The following is a 17,662-nucleotide window of genomic DNA, read 5'->3' as shown; positions in this document are numbered from 1 at the left end:
TAGCCCTGTCCCCTCACCGAGGCTCCTCCCCTTCGGATCCTGGCTTCCAGGGGCTTCGTTTTTTTAAAATTTGTTTTTTAAAGGTCTTTTCTTTTTAAAGGGGTGGGATGGAAGGAACCCCCCTTTTTGTTTTAAACTTTTATTTATTTAAGTGTGGTTTTCCAGGACCCATCAGCTCCAAGTCAAGTAGTTGTTTCAATCTAGTGGTGGAGGGCCCATGTGGGGATTGAACGGGCAACCTTGTTAAGAGCACCGCGCTCTAACCAACTGAGCCAACCGGCCGCCCGGGAGCCTCTTCTTGATGCTCCTAACTCCTCCAAGTCTTTGAGCCTCCATGCTCTGTAATTGCCCCCACCCTCTCTCCATCAGCACCCCATCCTCTTCAGTCTACCATCCTAGACCCACCCCCGTTTATACCAGGCTTCTGACCCTGATATCTCCCCCAGACAGATATACACCTAACCCAACACCCCTTTTAGGAACGCCTTCAAAAATCTCCCAGCTCCCCCTGCTCCCAAGGCCCCATGAATGACACTGGGAAAATCAACCCTGTGCTTCAGGACGCGTGAGCACCCCTTGAGGGAGCATTCATCTTGTCTCAGCCTGACAGTCACATCTTGATTCCTAGGACTTAGAATAGAACCTGTGGAATCTTAGAACTGTGGGAAGTGCACTGTGGGATATTGAGTCATTGCCTTTTCAACTCTGCAGATTCAGCTCCAGGATCCCATTCGTTCATTCAATTCCTTTATTAAGCACCTACAATGTGCCAACTACCATTTAAGCAATGGGGATGACACAGTAAAACTGACAAGCGTTTCTGCTTTTATGGCATTGGTAGTCTAGGCATGGAAATAGATAAGAAATGTGATATATAAATGAAATATAGAATGTATTGGGTGATGGTAAGGGCTGGAAAACAGGTAAGGAAAAATCAAGGGACATTGCTGGTGAGAATGTAAAATGGTGCAGCCACTGTGGAAAATAGTTTGGCAATTCCTCAAAAAGTCAAACTTAGAATTACCACATGACCCAACAATTCTACTCGTAGGTATATTCCCCAAAGAATTGAAAACAGGGACTGGACCATAAGCAGCTTTATTCATAATAGCCAAAAGGTGGACACAACCAGTGTCTGTAGACAGATGAATAAACAAAAATGTGGTGTATCCATACAAAGGAATAGTATTCAGCCTTAAAAAGGAAGGACATTCTGACACATGCTCCAACATGGGGGAACCTTGACAACATCATGCTAAGTGAAATAAGGCAGTCACAAAAGGACAAATATAGTATGATTCTACCTATATGAAATATCTAGAACAGACAAATTCATAGAGACAAAGTAGATTAGAGGTTACCAAGGGCTGGGGAAGTGGGGAATTGGGAGTTCCTGCTTCATGGGTACAGAGTTTCTGAGAGTGTATCACTGTGCTGGAACTGCCCTAACAAAGTACCATAAACAGTGTCTTAAGCAACAGAAATTTAGGTCTCATGCTTCTGGAGGCCAGAAGATCAAGATACAGGTGTGGGCAGGGCCATGTTCCCTTTGAAGGTGCGAGGGAAGGACCTATTCCAGGCCTCCTAGCTTCTGGTAGTTCCTTGGCTAATGACTGCATAACTCCAGTCTTCGCCATGATCTTCTCCTTGAGTGCGTGTCCAAATTTCCCCTTTTATAAGGACACCAATCAGATTTTAAAAATTTTTTAAAGATAAGGCAAAGGCGGGATGTACTAGGGGTGTCTGTGGGGGAGACAGGGACAGCCTTACTGAGGAGGTGATAGGTAAGGGAAGAATGCGAAAAGAGACTGAGCGCAAGTGGGAGTCCTGAGGTAAGTACCTCTGTCCTGGAACAACACAGGCAGCAGTAGCTGGAGTGTAGCGAGCAACGTGAGAGGAGTAGGAGGTGAGGGCATGGGGTCAAAGGACCTGCTCAAGAAGTCCTTGCAGGGGCACCCAGATGGCTCGGTTAGAGCACGAGCTCTGAACAACAGGGTTGCTGGTTCAATTCCCACATGGGCCAGGGGGCTGCGTCCTCCACAAGTAGATTGAAGGACAATGACTTGGAGCTGATGGGCCCTGGAAAAACTTCCCCAATATTTCCCAATTTAAAAAAAGTCCTTGCAGGCCACTACAAGAGTGTTGGCTTTTACCCTGAGGGGATGGAGGCCCCGGGGACAGTAGGACCCCCTGCTGCAGCTCCCTTGGGTGCTGTGGGGCAATTTGGGTATTACTTGGCAGAGGCAGGAGGACGCTAAGGGAAGGCTAACAGGCTGACCACGGTCATGCAGTTCCGACGTTGACCTCTAGGTGTCTCTGTCCACCCTGCCCCCTCCCGTCTCTGTTCCCATCATCTTCCCATCTTGGAGACCAAGTTACTGCTTTGTTCCCGCCCAGCCTATGAAGGGAGGAATTGGTCCTTACCTTACCTCTCAGGAAATTACTGTGAGGATGAAGTGAGGTGATGTAGGGAAATCATTGGCCCAGTGCCAGCACTCAGCACAAGGAGATGTCGAAGTAACGGAGTGTTGGGACACAGCCTTTGTGGCACTCTTGTCCGGGCAGGGAGCAGACATCAAAGCTCCATGTGGGTTGGGTGAGCTCACCCCAATGAGGCCGGGGGCCAGGGAGGCGTCTGGGGAGTGGTCTTTACATTTAGGCCTAAATGAATGGTCCAGGCAAAGAGAAGCTACGGGGAGAAAACGGGACAGCATGTATAAAGGCCCTTGTGCTGGAAGAGGGAATGTCCTAGAACATGGGAGCTGAGGGTGATGTGGAGTGGCCAGCTTGTAAAGGGTGAGAGGCTGATGCTGGGGTGAGGACCACGGCCTCTAAGTGATATCAAGGAGGTTGCCTTGACTCTGAGGACTGTGGGGGCCGGTGAAGGGTGGGGCAGGAGCGTGAGGGGACCCGATTTGTGCTGTGGGAAGCTCATGGGGTACAGCAGAGACGGGGGGATGCATTAAGACCCTGCCGGCACCATCCTGGCAGGAGAGGCCAGTGGCTCCCTCCCTGAGAACATCTCCTCCTCTAGGAAGTGGGGAAGGGCTCAGCAGCCCCAGCCCCTTGGAACACAGCCCTGGATCTGAGCCACCATCCCCACGACCTGCTACCTCCCCGACGTCTCCAGACCTGGAGCCGGAGGCAGTGCGAGGGGCCCTCCGGGAATTCATACAGGAGCTACGGAGCGCCCAGAGAGAACGGGTGAGGCTGAGTGTGAGTAACTGGTTAGGGAACTGGGTGGCTGAGAGGCTGCAGCTTGTCAGAATAGGGGTCTTCCCTCTCCCCCAATATTGGGGCTGCAGGATGAGCTTCGGGCCCAGACGAATGCCCTGAGTCACCAGCTGTCTGAGATGGAGGCCGAGAGGGACAGTGCAACCTCGCGAGCAAGGCAGCTGCAAAAGGCTATGGCCCAGAGTGAGGAAGGTGAGTGTGACCCCCTGGGTTCTTGCTTTGCTCTCTCATGCTCTTAGCATCTAAAGTGGGAGGCTGTGGGGTTGCCCTGCGTGGCTCCTGCATCCCTGCCCTGGCCCCTGTGACCTGAGTCGGGGCTGTCTTCTCTGTGAGGCCATCCCTGGTCAGCCCTACCCCATGTCCAAACCCACAGATCCTCAAGGACTCAGAAAGCCAGCCCCTGTGTTGGGTGGGGGACAGGCCGGCATTTTGTGGCCTGGTTCAGGCCTTGGGGCTATGCCTGGCCAGGCCTGACACCGGGGTGGGTCCACAGCCCGGCGCACTGTGGATGGGCGGCTGAGTGGGGCCCAGGCGGAGCTGGCCCTGCAGGAGGAGAGTGTGCGTCGCAGTGAGCGGGAGCTCCGGGCTGCGCTGGACCAGGTGGCTGCCCTGGAGAGGAGCCTGCAGACCACTGAGAGTGAGCTCCGTGCCAACCAGGTAGGCAGGAGCTGAGGGCCAGCGGGGCGAGGCGGGAACCAGTGCTTGGCTGAATGGATGTTTGTAAGTCCTACTGGGTGCATCTGTTTCTGTCTGCCTGGGTTCATCTCTCAGCACCCACTGAAGGGACCAGCCTGTGACTCTTTCTCCAAAAGCATGTTCAGAGTCCATCATCTTGTTCTACGTTGAGGTCACTAAGCTACAGAGGAAAAGAGCTGGGCTTTTGAACCTGACAGTCCTGGGTTTAAGCCTAACCCTGCTGCTTATGACCTGCCTGAAGCTCATTTTCCTCGTCTGTAAAAGTGGGAGACCGATAATTATCTTACCGAGATGGTGCACATAAGCGCTCCACACATAGCCGGTCCTCAGGGGACCTCTGTTTCCTTCATTTCTGTATAGCCATGAGTGATGTGCTGGGGGCTTTATTTGTGTTTGGGGGACGTGTGTGTGCGTGTGTGTGTGTGTGTGTGTGTGTGTGTGTCAGGAAGCACAGGCCCTGGTGGTGACAGTCCGGGCTGCCAAAGATATGAGCCCTTCTTGCAGCCACAGATTTCCCTCCCTTCCCCACTTTCCTCCCCTGGCCCTCCATTACTGCCCGTACAGCCTACCCCCTGCCTCTGGCTCTAGGCCGAGCTTGAGCTGGGTTGTTGTGTCTGCGGCTCCAGCTCTGGCCTTGGGCCCAGCCGCAGGGGCCGCAAGAGGAGGCCAGGAACAAAGCTGGGCAGGAGCCAGAGTGGGGCTGCCAGGTGTAGACATGGCAGGGTTGGGGCCCTGAGCAGGCAGGAGAGGGGCCAGGCCTGGGAAGGCTGTTGTAAGAACACCGCCTTGCCCTGTCCTGTCTCCAGGATGGTAACAGGGATGGAAGGACCCCAGTCTGTTTTCCTGTTCTCTCCCCTCTCCCCAAGCCTCCTTCATCGTCTGATTCCATGCTGGGGAAGGAGGAGCATCATCCCCTAAAACCCAGCAGAGCCCAGGGCTCCTGCCCGAATCAACTCAGGACACACTTGCAGCTTCTAGACTGCTCCCCACTTTCTCCGAAGGGTTCCAGAGGGATGAGGAAGGTGTGGGGTGGGCTGGACATCTGGGGCCTGAGCCCTCCCCCACCCACAGGAGAAGATCAGCAAGATGAAGGCCAACGAGGTCAAGCTGGAGAGTGACAAGCGGCGCCTGAAGGAGGTACTGGATGCCTCTGAGAGCCGCACCATCAAGCTTGAGCTGCAGCGGCGCTCGCTCGAGGGGGAACTGCAGCGCAGCCGCCTGGGCCTGAGCGACCGTGAGGCCCAGGCCCAGGCCCTCCAGGATCGGGTGGACTCCCTGCAGAGACAGGTGGGTCCCTCCCCCACTTGGAGGCTCCTCATCTGTAGGCCCAGTGCCAAGTGCTTTACAGGGACAGCAGAATCCTCCCAGCCAGCAGCCCCGTGAGGCAGGTTTTATCATCGTTGTCATTTCACTGGTGGATGAATGGAGGCTCAGGGAGATGATGTCATCACCCAAGATCACGTAGCTAATAAGAGGCAGAGCCAAAATTCGAATTTAGAACTTGCTGATGACAATGTACTCATAGGAAGCATGTGGGACAAATTAGAGACGTAGATTTCGCTCATTTCCCCTTTGCCTTGGCTGCCAGTAAGCTCATCTCTAACTGGAATGTTCAGTAATTCTGCTAGCCCTGCACAGCCACCCACCAACGTCAAGAACACAGAAAATCCCGGGGTTTGGGTACCGACCCTTTCTCCTCCGTGGCAGGGAGGAGAGGGGAATAACAGGGAGGAGACCACAGGGTCTGAGACAACCAGGTTGATGATGCTCTGGGTGAGGGTAGTTAACCAGCAGTGGGACGGGGCCTTGGTGGCAGTAGGCTGAGCCAGTAGGAGCACATGGGAACAATGAGGATCAGTGATGAAGGCCTAGAGAGAGGTGGGATTAGCTTGGGTTGGGTTGGATGTTTTTCTGGAGACCACGAGAGCACAGCCGCTTTACCGCCCTGTCTGCTCTCCTGCCAGGTGGCAGACAGTGAGGTGAAGGCGGGGACTCTGCAGCTGACAGTGGACCGGCTGAGCGGGGCCTTGGCCAAGATGGAGGAGAGCGAAGGAGCCCTGCGTGACAAGGTGCAGGGTCTGACGGAGGCCCTGGCCCAGAACAGTGCCAGCCTCACCAGCACCCAGGACAAGAATCTGCAACTGCAGAAGGCCCTGAAGGCCTGTGAACATGACCGCCAAGTGCTCCAGGTATGGGGATTCTGGGTCTGTCTGGTTGTGGGCCCAGTGAGAGCGTTAGTCAACAGGGCAGGCTTGGAGGGATTGGTAGAGAGCCAGCCAATGGGCAGTTAGTTGGAAACCCTGGGTGTTTCCAAAGGAGCCAATCAATGGGGGAGAGGAGGGCCTAATAAAAGCATCAGCCAATGAGAGGAGGTTGTAGGGGGCAAAAAAGAGAACAGCCTACTAGTATAGGCTTGGAGGGACCCGGAGGAGAGTTCTGGTCTGTGGGGTCTCCACCTTATGCAAATCAGTGGGTACCTGCTGTCTGGCTCACCCTCCAGGTGAGATGACTACCTTTTTATGGGCTGTGAGTCTGGCCTGAGGTACAGAGTAGGGGAGAGCCCTTTGCCTCAGGGCTCCCAAGCCAGCCTGGCACCATCAACTGTCTCCCAGGAACGGCTGGAGGCTGCTCGGCAGGCGCTGTCTGAGGCCCGGAAGCAGAACAGCTCCCTGGGCGAGCAGGTGCAGACAATGCGGGGCGAGCTGGCAGACCTGGAGCTGCAGCGGGTGGAAGCTGAGGGCCAGCTGCAACAGCTGCAGGAGGTGAGGACCAGTGTGAGACCCTTCCGTTCCCAGGACTCTGAGACTCACGGGGTGGGGTGGGCACCTTCCCACCTATCTCAACCTCATCCAAACCCAGTTCTCAGCCTCTTGAGAAGGAACCCCCACAACCCATGGGTCCAGGAATGAAGCATGGTACCCTCTTTATAGAGATGAAGAAACTGAGGCCCAGAGAGGCGGCCAGATGGCTCAGTTGGTTAGAGCGTGCGCTCTGAACAACAGGGCTGCCGATTCAATTCCCACATGGGCCAGTGAGCTGTGCCCTCCACAACTAGATTGAAGACAACGAGCTGCTGCTGAGCTTCGGAGGGGCGGCCGGATAGCTCAGTGGGTTAGAGCGCGAGCTCTTAACAAGGTTACCGGTTCAATTCCCATATGGGATGGTGGGCTGCGCCCCCTGCAACTAAAAATTGAAAACGGCAACTGGACTTGGAGCTGAGCTGCGCCCTCCACAACTAGATTGAAGGACAATGACTTGGAGCTGATGGGTCCTAGAGAAACATACTCTCCCTCAATATTCCCCAATTAAAAATAAATAAAATGAAATTAAAAAAAGAAACTGAGGCGCAGAGAGGACAGCTGTCTGGCCTCAGGGGACGGTGCCCTGGTGCAGCCCTCAGTCCCCTCGCCGAGTGAGCGGGCACAGCAGACTGGCATCGTCCTCCCCAAACTTCAGACGTGCACACTGAGGCCTAGATGGATTGGGGACCTGCTGGCTTCTGCTGCAGGTGCTGCGGCAGCGACAAGAGGCTGAGGCTGCAGCCCTGCGCAAGGTCCAGAAGCTGCAGGACGAGCGGCAGCTGCTGCAGGAGCGCCTGGGAGGCCTGCAGCGCGGGTTGGCTCAGCTGGAGGCCGAGAAGCGGGAGGTGGAGCGGTCAGCCCTGCGGCTGGAGAAGGACCGGCTTGCGCTCAAAAAGACACTGGACAAGGTAGGCTGCTCCCCAGGGTCCTCCCCGCACTTCCTCTGGGTCCTAGCCATGCGTGGTCCTAACTGCATGTCCCTAGAGTCTGGGGGCCTTGGGTCCCCGGGCTCCTGGTCCTGCTGCCTCTACTCGAACACCCCTCCCAGGCCCCCCTCTTGCCTGGGCACCCTGCTCCCCTCCTGCTCTCCCCACCTAGGTGGAGCGGGAGAAGCTTCGCAGCCATGAGGACACAGTGCGGCTGAGTGCAGAGAAGGGCCGCTTGGACCGCACGCTCACAGGGGCAGAACTGGAGCTGGCCGAGGCCCAGAGGCAGATCCAGCTGCTGGAGGTCCCGCCCCTGCCCAGGCAGCCCTGGACCCCACCCCCACCCCAGGCTGAGTGCCAGGCAGGCAGTCCCAGGAGTTACTGATAGTCAGCCCCGGGCCCCCAGCCTCACAACCCACCAGCCCAGACTCTGGAGGGGGCGGCCCAAAGCAGAGAGAAGAGAGATGCTAATGGCTGGTTAGCACGTGAGCCTGTGTTCATGTGTTGCAGCCATGTAGAGGCATGAGTGTGTACAGATATCTTCATGTATGTGGGTGTATGTAGGAGTTATTGGGCTTTTGCACATACGCCTGCATCCGTGTAAACATAGGTATTTACATGCTTGCTTTTGTGCCTGTATGTATATGGGCCTGTGTATGTGTGTGTACACGCGTGCCTATCTAGGTACCCTAACATGCAGGCCAGGAGGGCCAGGGGCTCAGGGACAAGCAAGGATCTCCTGCATCCACTGCCTGCACTGGCTTTGCCCCAGGGGGCCTTCAGGCTCCTACCCTGGGGTGCCCGACACCCCCTTGCACATACACATACATGCACACACAGGGCCAGACCCCAACTAGGCCTCTCCTGCAGGCCCAGGTGGTGGCACTGGAGCAGGACCATGGCCCCGTCCGGCTGGAGGTGGAGGAGCAGCAGCAGTTGGAGCTGCAGCAGGAGGTGGAGCGCCTACGCAGTGCCCAGGTGCAGACGGAACGCACCCTGGAGGCGAGGGAGCGGGCCCACCGGCAGAGGGTGCGTGGGCTGGAGGAGCAGGTACTGGAGTCTGACTGGGCTCCCCCTCCCTGGGGCTGCAGAACCAGCAGGACTCCCCCGCCCCTCCCTTGGGAGTCTGGGCCAGGATGGGGTGTGAACCTGGAGGAGGAAGGGGAGGGAGAGGGGGAGAAGGGGAAGAGGGCTGAACGTGACCGTTTGGGTATAAAGTCAATGGCACCCATCATGGGAACGGTCTGGTGGATCTATGCTGGTGTCAGCCATGGCGGACACGGGTCAAGTGGTCATGGGAACTCAGTTCCTTCGCCATAGCTCTGCTCGCCTCTGGCCCCTGCCCGGGCAGGCCCGATCCCTGGGTGGCACAGGTGGCCTCCGTAGCTGCAGAACTCAGGGTATCCCAACAACCCTCGATCCCAGAGGAGAGAGGTGGTCTTTCTCTGAGAGCAACAGCCAAAGTCGCGGGGATGCCCCTTTCTGATCATCCCTGACCCAGTATGTCTGCAGGGCCAGCCTGGGCCACAGGTCCGCCCCTGGTCAGGCTAGGGCCGGGCCTGAGTGGTGAGTGGAGATGGGGTGGCCCCCAAATTGATGCTGAGTAGTCAAAGGATACCTGACTGAGCCATGGAACAGAATGAGAAGGGAAGTACTCTGGTTCACAGTGAGACCAGTTTTTTCCTGGAACAGGCAGCACTGGGTTCTTTCTGGGGTCCAGCTGCAGTTACCCCCCTTTCTCTGAAATCAGACTGAGGACCTGGGCTGGCTGGCTGGCCCTACCTTCTCTTTCTTTCCCAGGTATCTACTCTGAAGGGACAGTTGCAGCAAGAGCTTCGAAGGAGCTCAGCATCCTTCTGCCCTGCCTCCAGCCCCCCAGAGAAATGAGTCCCTTCCCAGCAGGTGTCCTGGAGAGCAGCCCTCTGGCTGGGGCAGGAGAGGGACCTCCTCGCTAGCACAATCCACTCAGAGACTGCGCCTGTTGGGGCCACCAAAGCTCCCTTGGGGGTGAGGAGGAGCCAGGTGGGCAGTTCAGCAAGGCAAAGCATCGGTGCCAGGCCAGGCCCACCGTGGCTTCCCGGTAACATCAGACCAACCCACTATGAGCCACTCCAGATTGTACAAGATCCCTCCCAAGAATGGCTGAGCCAAAGCCAGGGGTCAGGGGGACCCCCTAATCTATGGCTCATGGGAAAGAACACGGGTGCCCAGGCCTAGGGCAGGGGTCAGCGACCCAGGCTCTGCCCTGGCTTCCCAGAGATCTCTCCGCCTTAGTTCAGTGTTTGTCAGAAATTCTTTGGAGTTCAGAGTCCCTGTATTTTTATACCTTTTTACAATGTTAACTGTTCAGAACTGTTGTGTTTTTGCAACCAGACCCCATTTTCTAAAAACGGTTTTGTACAGACGTGTCCCTTTATTATCAATGTGCTGCATCTACCTGCGAGATGGGCAGGGAGATCCCTGGGGCCTGGGGCCAGAGGGATGGGGTCCCCAGGCACAGGCTCAGGGAGTGGAGAGGCTTTAGGAAGGCCTGTGGCACTTACTTACCACCAACCTCAGGATGTCAGGGTGGGGAGGCTCTAGGGTCCAGTACCACCCACCCCATTTAACAGATGGGGCTGTTGAGGCTTGGAACTATAACCCAATCCGTGCAGCTCGACTCTTTCCAGCCGAGGCCTTCTGGCCCCTCCTCAGGACGGGACCCAGCCTCTGGATAGTGACAGGCTTTCCAGGCAGCTTGGTGAACAAATGCAGGCCTGGGAGTGAACGTGGAACCTTGGCCTGGCTCCCAAGTGAGCTTGGGTATGGGCATAGCTGCTTAACCTGTCAGAGTCTCGGTTTGCTCATCTGTAAAATGGGAACTGCCCCACAGGATGGTTATGAGGAAGTACACATAGAAGGTGTTCAGTGTTTGCAAGGAGAAATTTCCCAAATCCATGGAGTCAGGTTCTGCCCCAGCTCCACCACTTCTAGCTGTGGCCCCTTGGGTGGGTTACTTAACGCCTCTGGGTTTAGTTTCCATGTCCATAATGTGGGGATATTTATTATACCCATCACATAGGCCTTTTTGGAGGGTTCAATAGACTGTATGCTGAGCACTCATGCAGAGCCTGGTCCCTACGTGCTGGTCAGAGGGAGGTGTTATATTAGCTCGCCCTCTAAACGGCACCAACCCTCCCCCCAAAGCCTCGATCTCAGAATCCATGTACCTCGACCTCCTGCTTCACACCCTATACACACTCTTAGCTTCCACACAGGTAGCCTCTCTTCGTGGCTTGCACCCCTCTAATGACGGGGGTCTCATGCCCTGACAATGACAAAGCTGTGTCCTCGAACCTTCTATTTATAACTAACACACACACACACACACCTTTCTGGCAGGTCAGCACTAAAGCCAGTGGGTGGGGAGGCAGGGCCAGGACTGCAAAGGCCAGGCCACCAGTGATCTGAACAGTCCCTTCTCCCCAAGGGGCCAGGTAGCCGCTCAATGAGGACAGGCAGTGTTGGAGGCACCTAGCTGCCCGCTCTGTGTTCTGATCTGGAAAAGTGACTCTGAATCTTTTGTAAAAACTTGTTTTTAATTTTGTATAAAACAGAGGTGTTCTATGCCCGGGGGCTGTAGGAAATCCAAGCAGACCAGCTGGGGCGAGGGGCATAGCCTACCTCAGGGAGCTGCCCTCGGGGCACTGACTCCTCAGAGGGACTGAGAAGGCACATTGGGGGCTCAGGTTCCACCAAGAGGCTTGGGATGCCCCCCACCTGGGGGCAAAGACTGGGCAGTGGGGAGCCCCCATTGTGTCCCAGGGGTAGCCATGTGCTGGAGGAGGGGCCGGACACAACCCCTGGAGACGCAGTCCACTAACTTTACGAATAAAAGGAATGTCAGGCTGGGGAGAAAAGCACCAGGTCAGGCAGCGCCTGAGGGCCCCAGATCCGAGGCGGGGCCAGGGCTCAGGGTGCTAGCTCCACCCTAGCAGCCCCCACAGCTCCTGGCACAGGAGGCTGCCACAGATTGGCACAGGCCGCTGCTGGCCATCACGCCACATTTGGAGAACTTGTCGCGACATAAGTCAGCTGTTGGGGCAGGAAGGAGTTGGGGTCAGAGTGGGGCTGGGTGATGGAAACTGCTCCCCAACCCTGGTGATCCTGATCTCAGGATCCCTTGGAAGTGGCCCTGGGCACATAACACACGTTTTAGTAAATATCAGGTGGGTGGACAATGTGGATTAATGATGAGTGGGCAGGGGGAGGGGAAGGTCTTGGGGTGGGGGGGCTTCCTACCTCGGAGGAGCTCCTCGTGGGCGCAGACTGTGCGGACACAGATCTCCTTGTTGATGACATACATTCGGCGGAGGCTGGGGGGTGGGGCCGGGGGAGTTAGTCCCACCCTCCCCCAGCCGCTGGGAGCCTGGACAGGACCTGGCATTGGAGCCGGAAGTCGGGGCCCCCAGGCTAGGGCTCAACCAGAGTTGAGCTCAACTTCAGGATTAACTCTCTTTCCCCAAACTCTACTTGGGCTGGCTGGAGCTGCCTCCCTCTCCCCGCCCCCAGGGCCCTGCCCGCGCTCACCTGTAGAAGCAGACCTCGTTGAGACACTGTTTGCAGGGCTTGTGTATGGAGTAGAGGCGGGTGCACGGGTACTGCTCCTCGTGGCAGTCTGGGTGATAGGCGAGGTCAGACTGGGGGCTTCAGCTTGGGGCCCAGGGCTGGAGAGGCAGCCCCCACCCTCACCACTGGTGACTGCCTCTCATCTCAGGTTCTAGGGACGCCCTGCACCCCTGGCCCAGCCTAGACGTATATATATACGTATATACACACGCCCAACACATGCATACACAAAATTGGACTTTCTGGGGCTGCCAATTCCATACAATGTATTTACAGATACACAAATTCACAACCACACCTTGAAGCATATATCCAAAACATAAATTCAAACACGAATCCATACCCACACACAGGATCACAAAAGTCCAAACGAACCTCACAGGAGCACACACACCACCCCCCTGAGCTCAGGAGGGGGAGACAGGACCCCTCCCAGTCTCGCTCTCTCAGGCTCTTGGCTGGGGCAGCCTGGGGCCTGCTGAGCCAGCCTGGGCTTCCTGCCTCTCCTATCTCCCGTGCCAGAGCACCACCGCTGCCAGGAAGCCCCCAGCATGCTCCCTGCCCCTCCCCAGTGCCTGGGAGCAGAGGGCCCCTCCCAGGGCAGCAGCCAACTCAAGTCTCCAGCCAGGCCCAGAGGGATTTCCCAGAGCTGCCTAGGGGGCCCTGGAGTTGCTGGCCTAAAGCTGGGGCACATCTGCAGCCTCCCACCCCCACCACCTACCCAGCCAGAGCAAAACACCTGGCTGTCTCTGTGCTACCAGGGCTGCACCCCACCACACCCCAACTTCTGGGGCCATGCTTATTTCTCCAGCTGTCAGGAAAGCTCTTACCAAGAGGCCCGGGCTCCGTGGGCTCGGTGTCTGCATTTCCTGGCTCTAGTGTTGGGAAAGGGGCAAGTAGAGGTCATTGAGGGAAGTCTATTCAGGGCAGGGGGGGGGTCACCTCTCCCACCCCTGGCGCAGACCCCCAACTCCCAGGGTTGACCGGAGCTTGTGACCTACCAAAGGTGGGGGCCGGGATGACTTCCTGTTGGACTCGTTGCTGGGACTGGAACTGGAACTGCTCCTCAGGGGGCCGAAGAGTCGCCTCTGCAACAGGTCATAAGGGGTCTGCGCCTTGCCCGCCCCCCAGGTCTCCGTGGGCTCCCCCACCCAGATACCGCCCATTCTACCCTGCCCCCGCCCTTTACCTTGATAATCATAGTAGTCCGGGTTGTCTGAAAACAAAGATGAATATGGAATGGGGGGTCAGGCTAGTTCCCAGCCCCAGGGGCAAAGGAGGTTACAGGTGAGCCGGGGACCACCCCTGCTGAGATTCCCATCACCCTACCTCCCCGGTCCCTGGCTGAACCGTGCACACCTGGGGATGTGGCAAGGGCTGGGGGGACATCAGGGGAGGTAGGCGAGGCCTTACCGATCTGGTCACTGTAGTGGGTATACTGGACGTGGTCTGGGAACGGTGGCAATGGGTCCAGGTCATATTGCCCCTGAGCCAGCAGGCCTGCTGTGGGGAGGAGAAACATGAGAGGGTGCCCAGCAGGGCAGGACGCAGGGTCCCTGAGGCTCTTCTGGGAGGGGAGATAGAGGTCAGGCAGGCCTACAAAACGCTAAGAGCCTATAAGCCAACTTTTAGACCCACAGGATCCAAACTCTTCCTTCAACCATAAGGGCCTTTATGCTCTCTGGTCCTGTGTCACCTCACTGACATCATCCTGCCCATCTCCCCCATGCTGGCCTCCAGGCTGTTCCTGGAACTCCGCATGCTCCTGCCTGCCTCAGGGCTTTTGCACTTGACTCTCCTTAGGCCTATGATCCTAGTTACCTTCTCCTTCAGATCTCAACTGAAATTTCAACTCTGCTAAAAGGCTCTCACTAGTCCACCCATCCTCTCCAACTCATCCTGCTGTTTATTTCCATCATAGCACTCAACACAATCAGACATTTATCATGTCTACTTGATAATATTGGCCTCCCTTCCCTACGCTGGCAGCACCACGAGGGCAGAGATTTCCCTACCTGGTTCATTGCTATGAACCAGGGCCTAGCCCAGTGCCGGGCACATAGTAGGAGCTCAAAAAATATCTGTTAAAAAAAAAAATTAAAAAGAAAAAAAAAAGGGGGGGGGGCCGGCCCGGTGGCTCAGGCGGTTAGAGCTCCATGCTCCTAACTCCGAAGGCTGCCGGTTCGATTCCCACATGGGCCAGTGGGCTCTCAAAAAAAAAAAAAAAAAAAATCTGTTAAATGAATGCATCTTAGACATAGCAGGGCCTTTTGATCCCCGCTGATAACTCCTCACTTGACCAACAGGGACCCCTCTAAGGTCAAGATTGTATAGGGCAGTTGGGCCCCAAATGGTCTAAAACCCAGGCCTCCAGACTCCGTCCGGCACATAGGCTCCTAGAGGGTCGGTAAGTAAGAGGAAAAGCATGAACTCCTGGAGCCTGGTTGTGTGCCCACTCTCCAGAATCCTGCCTGCCTGCTGCTGTGAACAGTTGGGGTGAGGGCCCAGGAAATGCCTCAGACTTTGGGAGGGGCTGGCCAATCCAGTCTGCAGTCCAGGAGGCAGGAGGGACTGGGCCCGGGCAGCTGAGTTCTGTCCATAGGGCACTGCCAGCTCTCCACCCACAAACCTCACTCTCGCCCACAAAAGGGGAGCCCCCACTCCAACCTCAGTAGCCACTTACCTGGCAGGAATAGCAGGAAGAGGTAGGCAGCTCTCATGGCTACACAGTGAGGCGGGCTGGGCTGGTGTCAGAGGACAGCTGGAGGAAGAGGAGGGGACAAGCTGTATCCCAGGCCCTCTAACCCAGGACCGTGGAACCCAGCTCTGCTGCCCTGAATTCAGCCTGGAGAAGGAGGCCCTCGGAATAGAAGCCAGGCATATGGAGGGCCTGGGAATGTGAAGGGGGAACAACTTTGGTGGGACATCTGCTGTCCCTGATGGCCCTCTGGGTGTTCAGGTCCCAAGGGACAAGACCTCCAATTTGGCTCCAAGGCTGATTGTGACAAATGGACAGACCCTACCCTGCCCCGCTCAGTAAGCGGACATTTCTAATCCCCCGCCAGCCCTGACCCCACTCTCTGTACCCACTACCACACCCACCCTCTGGTTCAGCACCTCCCCAGGTGTCGAATACACTGATTATGTGACTCCCTGATCCCAGGCCCATCCTTGGGACCCCAGCCCTGTCCAGCTAACGTCACAGCCCAAACTCAGCAGCATCTGCCAACCCCACCACCTGCTCCCAATGAAGGCCTGGGCCCTTGCTCAGCAGGAAACTGCATGCATAGGCCCCAGGGTCCCTAAGGGAGTCAGGCCTGGGCAGGGCTCCCACCCCCAAAAGATTCCTCTTCTGCCAGGCCTCCCAAGACCTGGCTGTCCATCAGACTCACGAGACTGTGGTCTATTTGTCTGTGGCAGCAGGAAGCACTTAGGGTGGAGTCTAATGAGGGCTTCTCTGGCTCCTAGAAGGGCAACGCTGGAGGGGACCATAACGTCACCCAGCTTAGAGGTGCTGACACTGTATGACAAGTGTTATGTGTGTGACTTTTGGGGGGACACACTCATAAGAGCTTTTGCCAGGCTCTTGAAGTGCAAGAACCCCTGCTTGAGTCCAGCCTCCAGCCTTTGGCCCCACAGTGGACTTGGCAGCGTCTACAGGTCCCCACGTCCAGTTCCAGCTCAGTGGAGGGCAACCTCCGACTGTCAGCCTTCTGCTGGGAGCGCTGGGAAAGAGCCCGCAGGGGTCATTTAGCCAGGAAGCTCCCTCCCTGCCACAGCAAAGAGAGTTCTTCCAGAAAGCTAACTGGAAACCTAACTTTGCCATTTCCCCTGGAGAATCTAGGGAGAAGGGAAAGAAAGGAGCAGAAACATAGGCAGTCCTGAGACTTCTGTGACCCTTACCCATTTCATGCATGTAACGTCTCACTCCCTTCCTTAACCCTCACTGCAGTCAGATGAGGTGGGTGAGGAAACTGGGGGATGGGTGGGTGGAGGAGATGAGACTCAGGACTCCAGCTGCCCCAGAGGCAGGGGACATCTGGCTCCCCCACCCCCATTCCAAAAACCCTTGGCCTCCTCCTGGACGGAGTGACTGAAAGGCCTGGAGCTCCTTCCTTGCAAGTCCCCACAGGGCCTCGCTCGCCCATCCTTGTCTCCCGTGGCTGGTGGCAGCCAGGCTCGTTGGAGCTGTCACCACTCAGGAGGAGGTCCTGAGTGAGAGGTGTACGAGGGAAGAGGCCTCTGTCTGTCTCCAAAGCCCCTCCTTGGCTCCTCAGCCCCCTGCACCCAGGCCCAGGCTTATTGGGGGAAGGGATCCAGGGCAAGGGGTGTGGCTGTAAAGAGGAGAGTCCAGTGGGAGTAATGACTTGTAGCTGGGGACATCTCCGAGCACTTCTACACTATGGATTTTTGGGGTGTGGGGGAGGCCAGGACCTGCCTGGGAGACGACCCACCCCTTCCACAGCTGTGGACCCCCCTCCCTTCAGGGTTCCTGGGGGAGGGAGACAGGCAGGGCCTACTCGGAGCCCCCTGCCCCCACGCTCACTCGGACGGAGGCTCTACCAGCTCAGGAGGCCGGGCTGGGGTCGGCTGGAGGAAACCAGATGTTGCGGCCCGCACAGCTGGGAACAATCAGCCACGGAAGCGCCGCGGCGCGCTCTCCCAGTCTCTGATCTCTCTTTGTCTCTCCGCGTCTCTGCCGGCGCTCCCGCCGCACACCCCCACCCCACCCGCCGCATTCCAACCTCCCGGGGAGAAGAAACAAAAGCCACCCCCATCCCCGACGCCCCCACCTCTGGCGCCCCCCAAACAGGGACTCTCCTCCCTTCGCAACTCGAGCCCTCCGCCTAAAGCGACCCCAAACTTTCCAAGTGCCCTCTTAGCATCTGCTCAGACAGCCCGAGATCAGGGCCCCCGGCCGCCGCCCCCAGGCTCGGGGACCCGCCCCCGGAGGCTCTCGGACGCCCCTGCCCGCGACCCGGGGACCCCGAGCGCTGCCCGCCGGGTTCCGCCCTTAGGCCCGCGCCTACCTGGCCGGCTCACTCCGCCGCCGGCTCCTCGTCCGCCCGCAGGAGCCGCCCCTTTGCCAGCTGCGAGCCCCGCTCCTGGCCCCCGACGGGCCGGCGCCCGCCCTCCAGCCCCGGATCCGCTGGGTCCTAACGCGAGCGCCGCCGGCCGGGTCGCCGCGCCCTGGGGTCTTCAACCCGTTTCTGGGGCGGCCCTGGGGGTGTGGGCGGCGCCTGGGGAGCCAGCGTTAGGTCTGCTCAACACTTCGTACTGTGCAGAACGCTTTCTCATCTCCCCATCACGTCTGGCCCTCAGGCAGGGCTGAGGTGGGTGAGGTGAGCGCTTGGCCCCATTTTACGGGGAAGGAAACCAAGGTTCATAAAGGTAGTT

General features: G+C 57.3%; 2 protein-coding genes across 7 annotated transcripts in view; one reads left to right on the top strand and one right to left on the bottom strand.

Annotated features, from left to right (window-relative positions):
• The window catches only part of CROCC (ciliary rootlet coiled-coil, rootletin), a 44,550-nt gene extending 34,493 nt beyond the window's left edge, over positions 1–10,057 (top strand). For 2 of the 5 annotated variants that reach the window (XM_081057107.1, XM_081057110.1), the window contains 10 exons: positions 3,035–3,204; positions 3,306–3,426; positions 3,728–3,891; positions 5,002–5,217; positions 5,895–6,119; positions 6,543–6,692; positions 7,439–7,639; positions 7,830–7,961; positions 8,528–8,707; positions 9,458–10,057. In XM_081057107.1, the coding sequence (XP_080913233.1) occupies positions 3,035–3,204; positions 3,306–3,426; positions 3,728–3,891; positions 5,002–5,217; positions 5,895–6,119; positions 6,543–6,692; positions 7,439–7,639; positions 7,830–7,961; positions 8,528–8,707; positions 9,458–9,544 (1,646 nt within the window). In that variant the 3' untranslated portion in view covers positions 9,545–10,057. Of the gene's footprint in view, positions 1–3,034; positions 3,205–3,305; positions 3,427–3,727; positions 3,892–5,001; positions 5,218–5,894; positions 6,120–6,542; positions 6,693–7,438; positions 7,640–7,829; positions 7,962–8,527 lie in introns of all 5 variants that reach the window. The other 3 variants (XM_081057109.1, XM_081057106.1, XM_081057108.1) reach the window with 2 other exon arrangements.
• Positions 10,058–11,220: 1,163 nt separating this feature from the next.
• Positions 11,221–17,447, bottom strand: MFAP2 (microfibril associated protein 2). 2 transcript variants are annotated; one of them, XM_081057104.1, is made up of 9 exons: positions 17,296–17,447; positions 14,949–15,026; positions 13,679–13,768; positions 13,455–13,481; positions 13,267–13,353; positions 13,096–13,140; positions 12,227–12,314; positions 11,939–12,012; positions 11,221–11,731 (listed from the first exon to the last, which is right to left on the bottom strand). In XM_081057104.1, the coding sequence occupies exons 2-9, from the start codon at positions 14,983–14,985 to the stop codon at positions 11,628–11,630; spliced, it is 552 nt and encodes a 183-aa protein (XP_080913230.1). In that variant the 5' UTR covers positions 14,986–15,026; positions 17,296–17,447; the 3' UTR covers positions 11,221–11,627. The 2 variants fall into 2 exon arrangements, with proteins under 2 accessions (XP_080913230.1, XP_080913231.1); XM_081057105.1 differs by having other exon boundaries at positions 11,508–11,731; positions 13,679–13,765; positions 17,296–17,387.
• Positions 17,448–17,662: the final 215 nt, after the last annotated feature.

The sequence above is a fragment of the Rhinolophus hipposideros genome (genome assembly GCF_964194185.1).
Source record: "Rhinolophus hipposideros genome assembly, chromosome: 8".
Classification (NCBI taxonomy): Eukaryota; Metazoa; Chordata; class Mammalia; order Chiroptera; family Rhinolophidae; genus Rhinolophus; species Rhinolophus hipposideros.
This window is presented reverse-complemented; position numbering and strand designations above follow the sequence as displayed.

Bases quoted from the DNA above. Each gene is read 5' to 3' on its own strand.
- MFAP2 (XM_081057104.1), bottom strand. From the start codon at position 14,985: ATGAGAGCTGCCTACCTCTTCCTGCTATTCCTGCCAG. The intron at 12,315-13,095 runs GTAAGAGCTTTC...CCTATCACCCAG, and splicing joins CACGGAGCCCGGGCCTCTTG to ACTGCCACGAGGAGCAGTAC. The intron at 11,732-11,938 runs GTAGGAAGCCCC...CTGCCCCAACAG, and splicing joins CCACGAGGAGCTCCTCCGAG to CTGACTTATGTCGCGACAAG.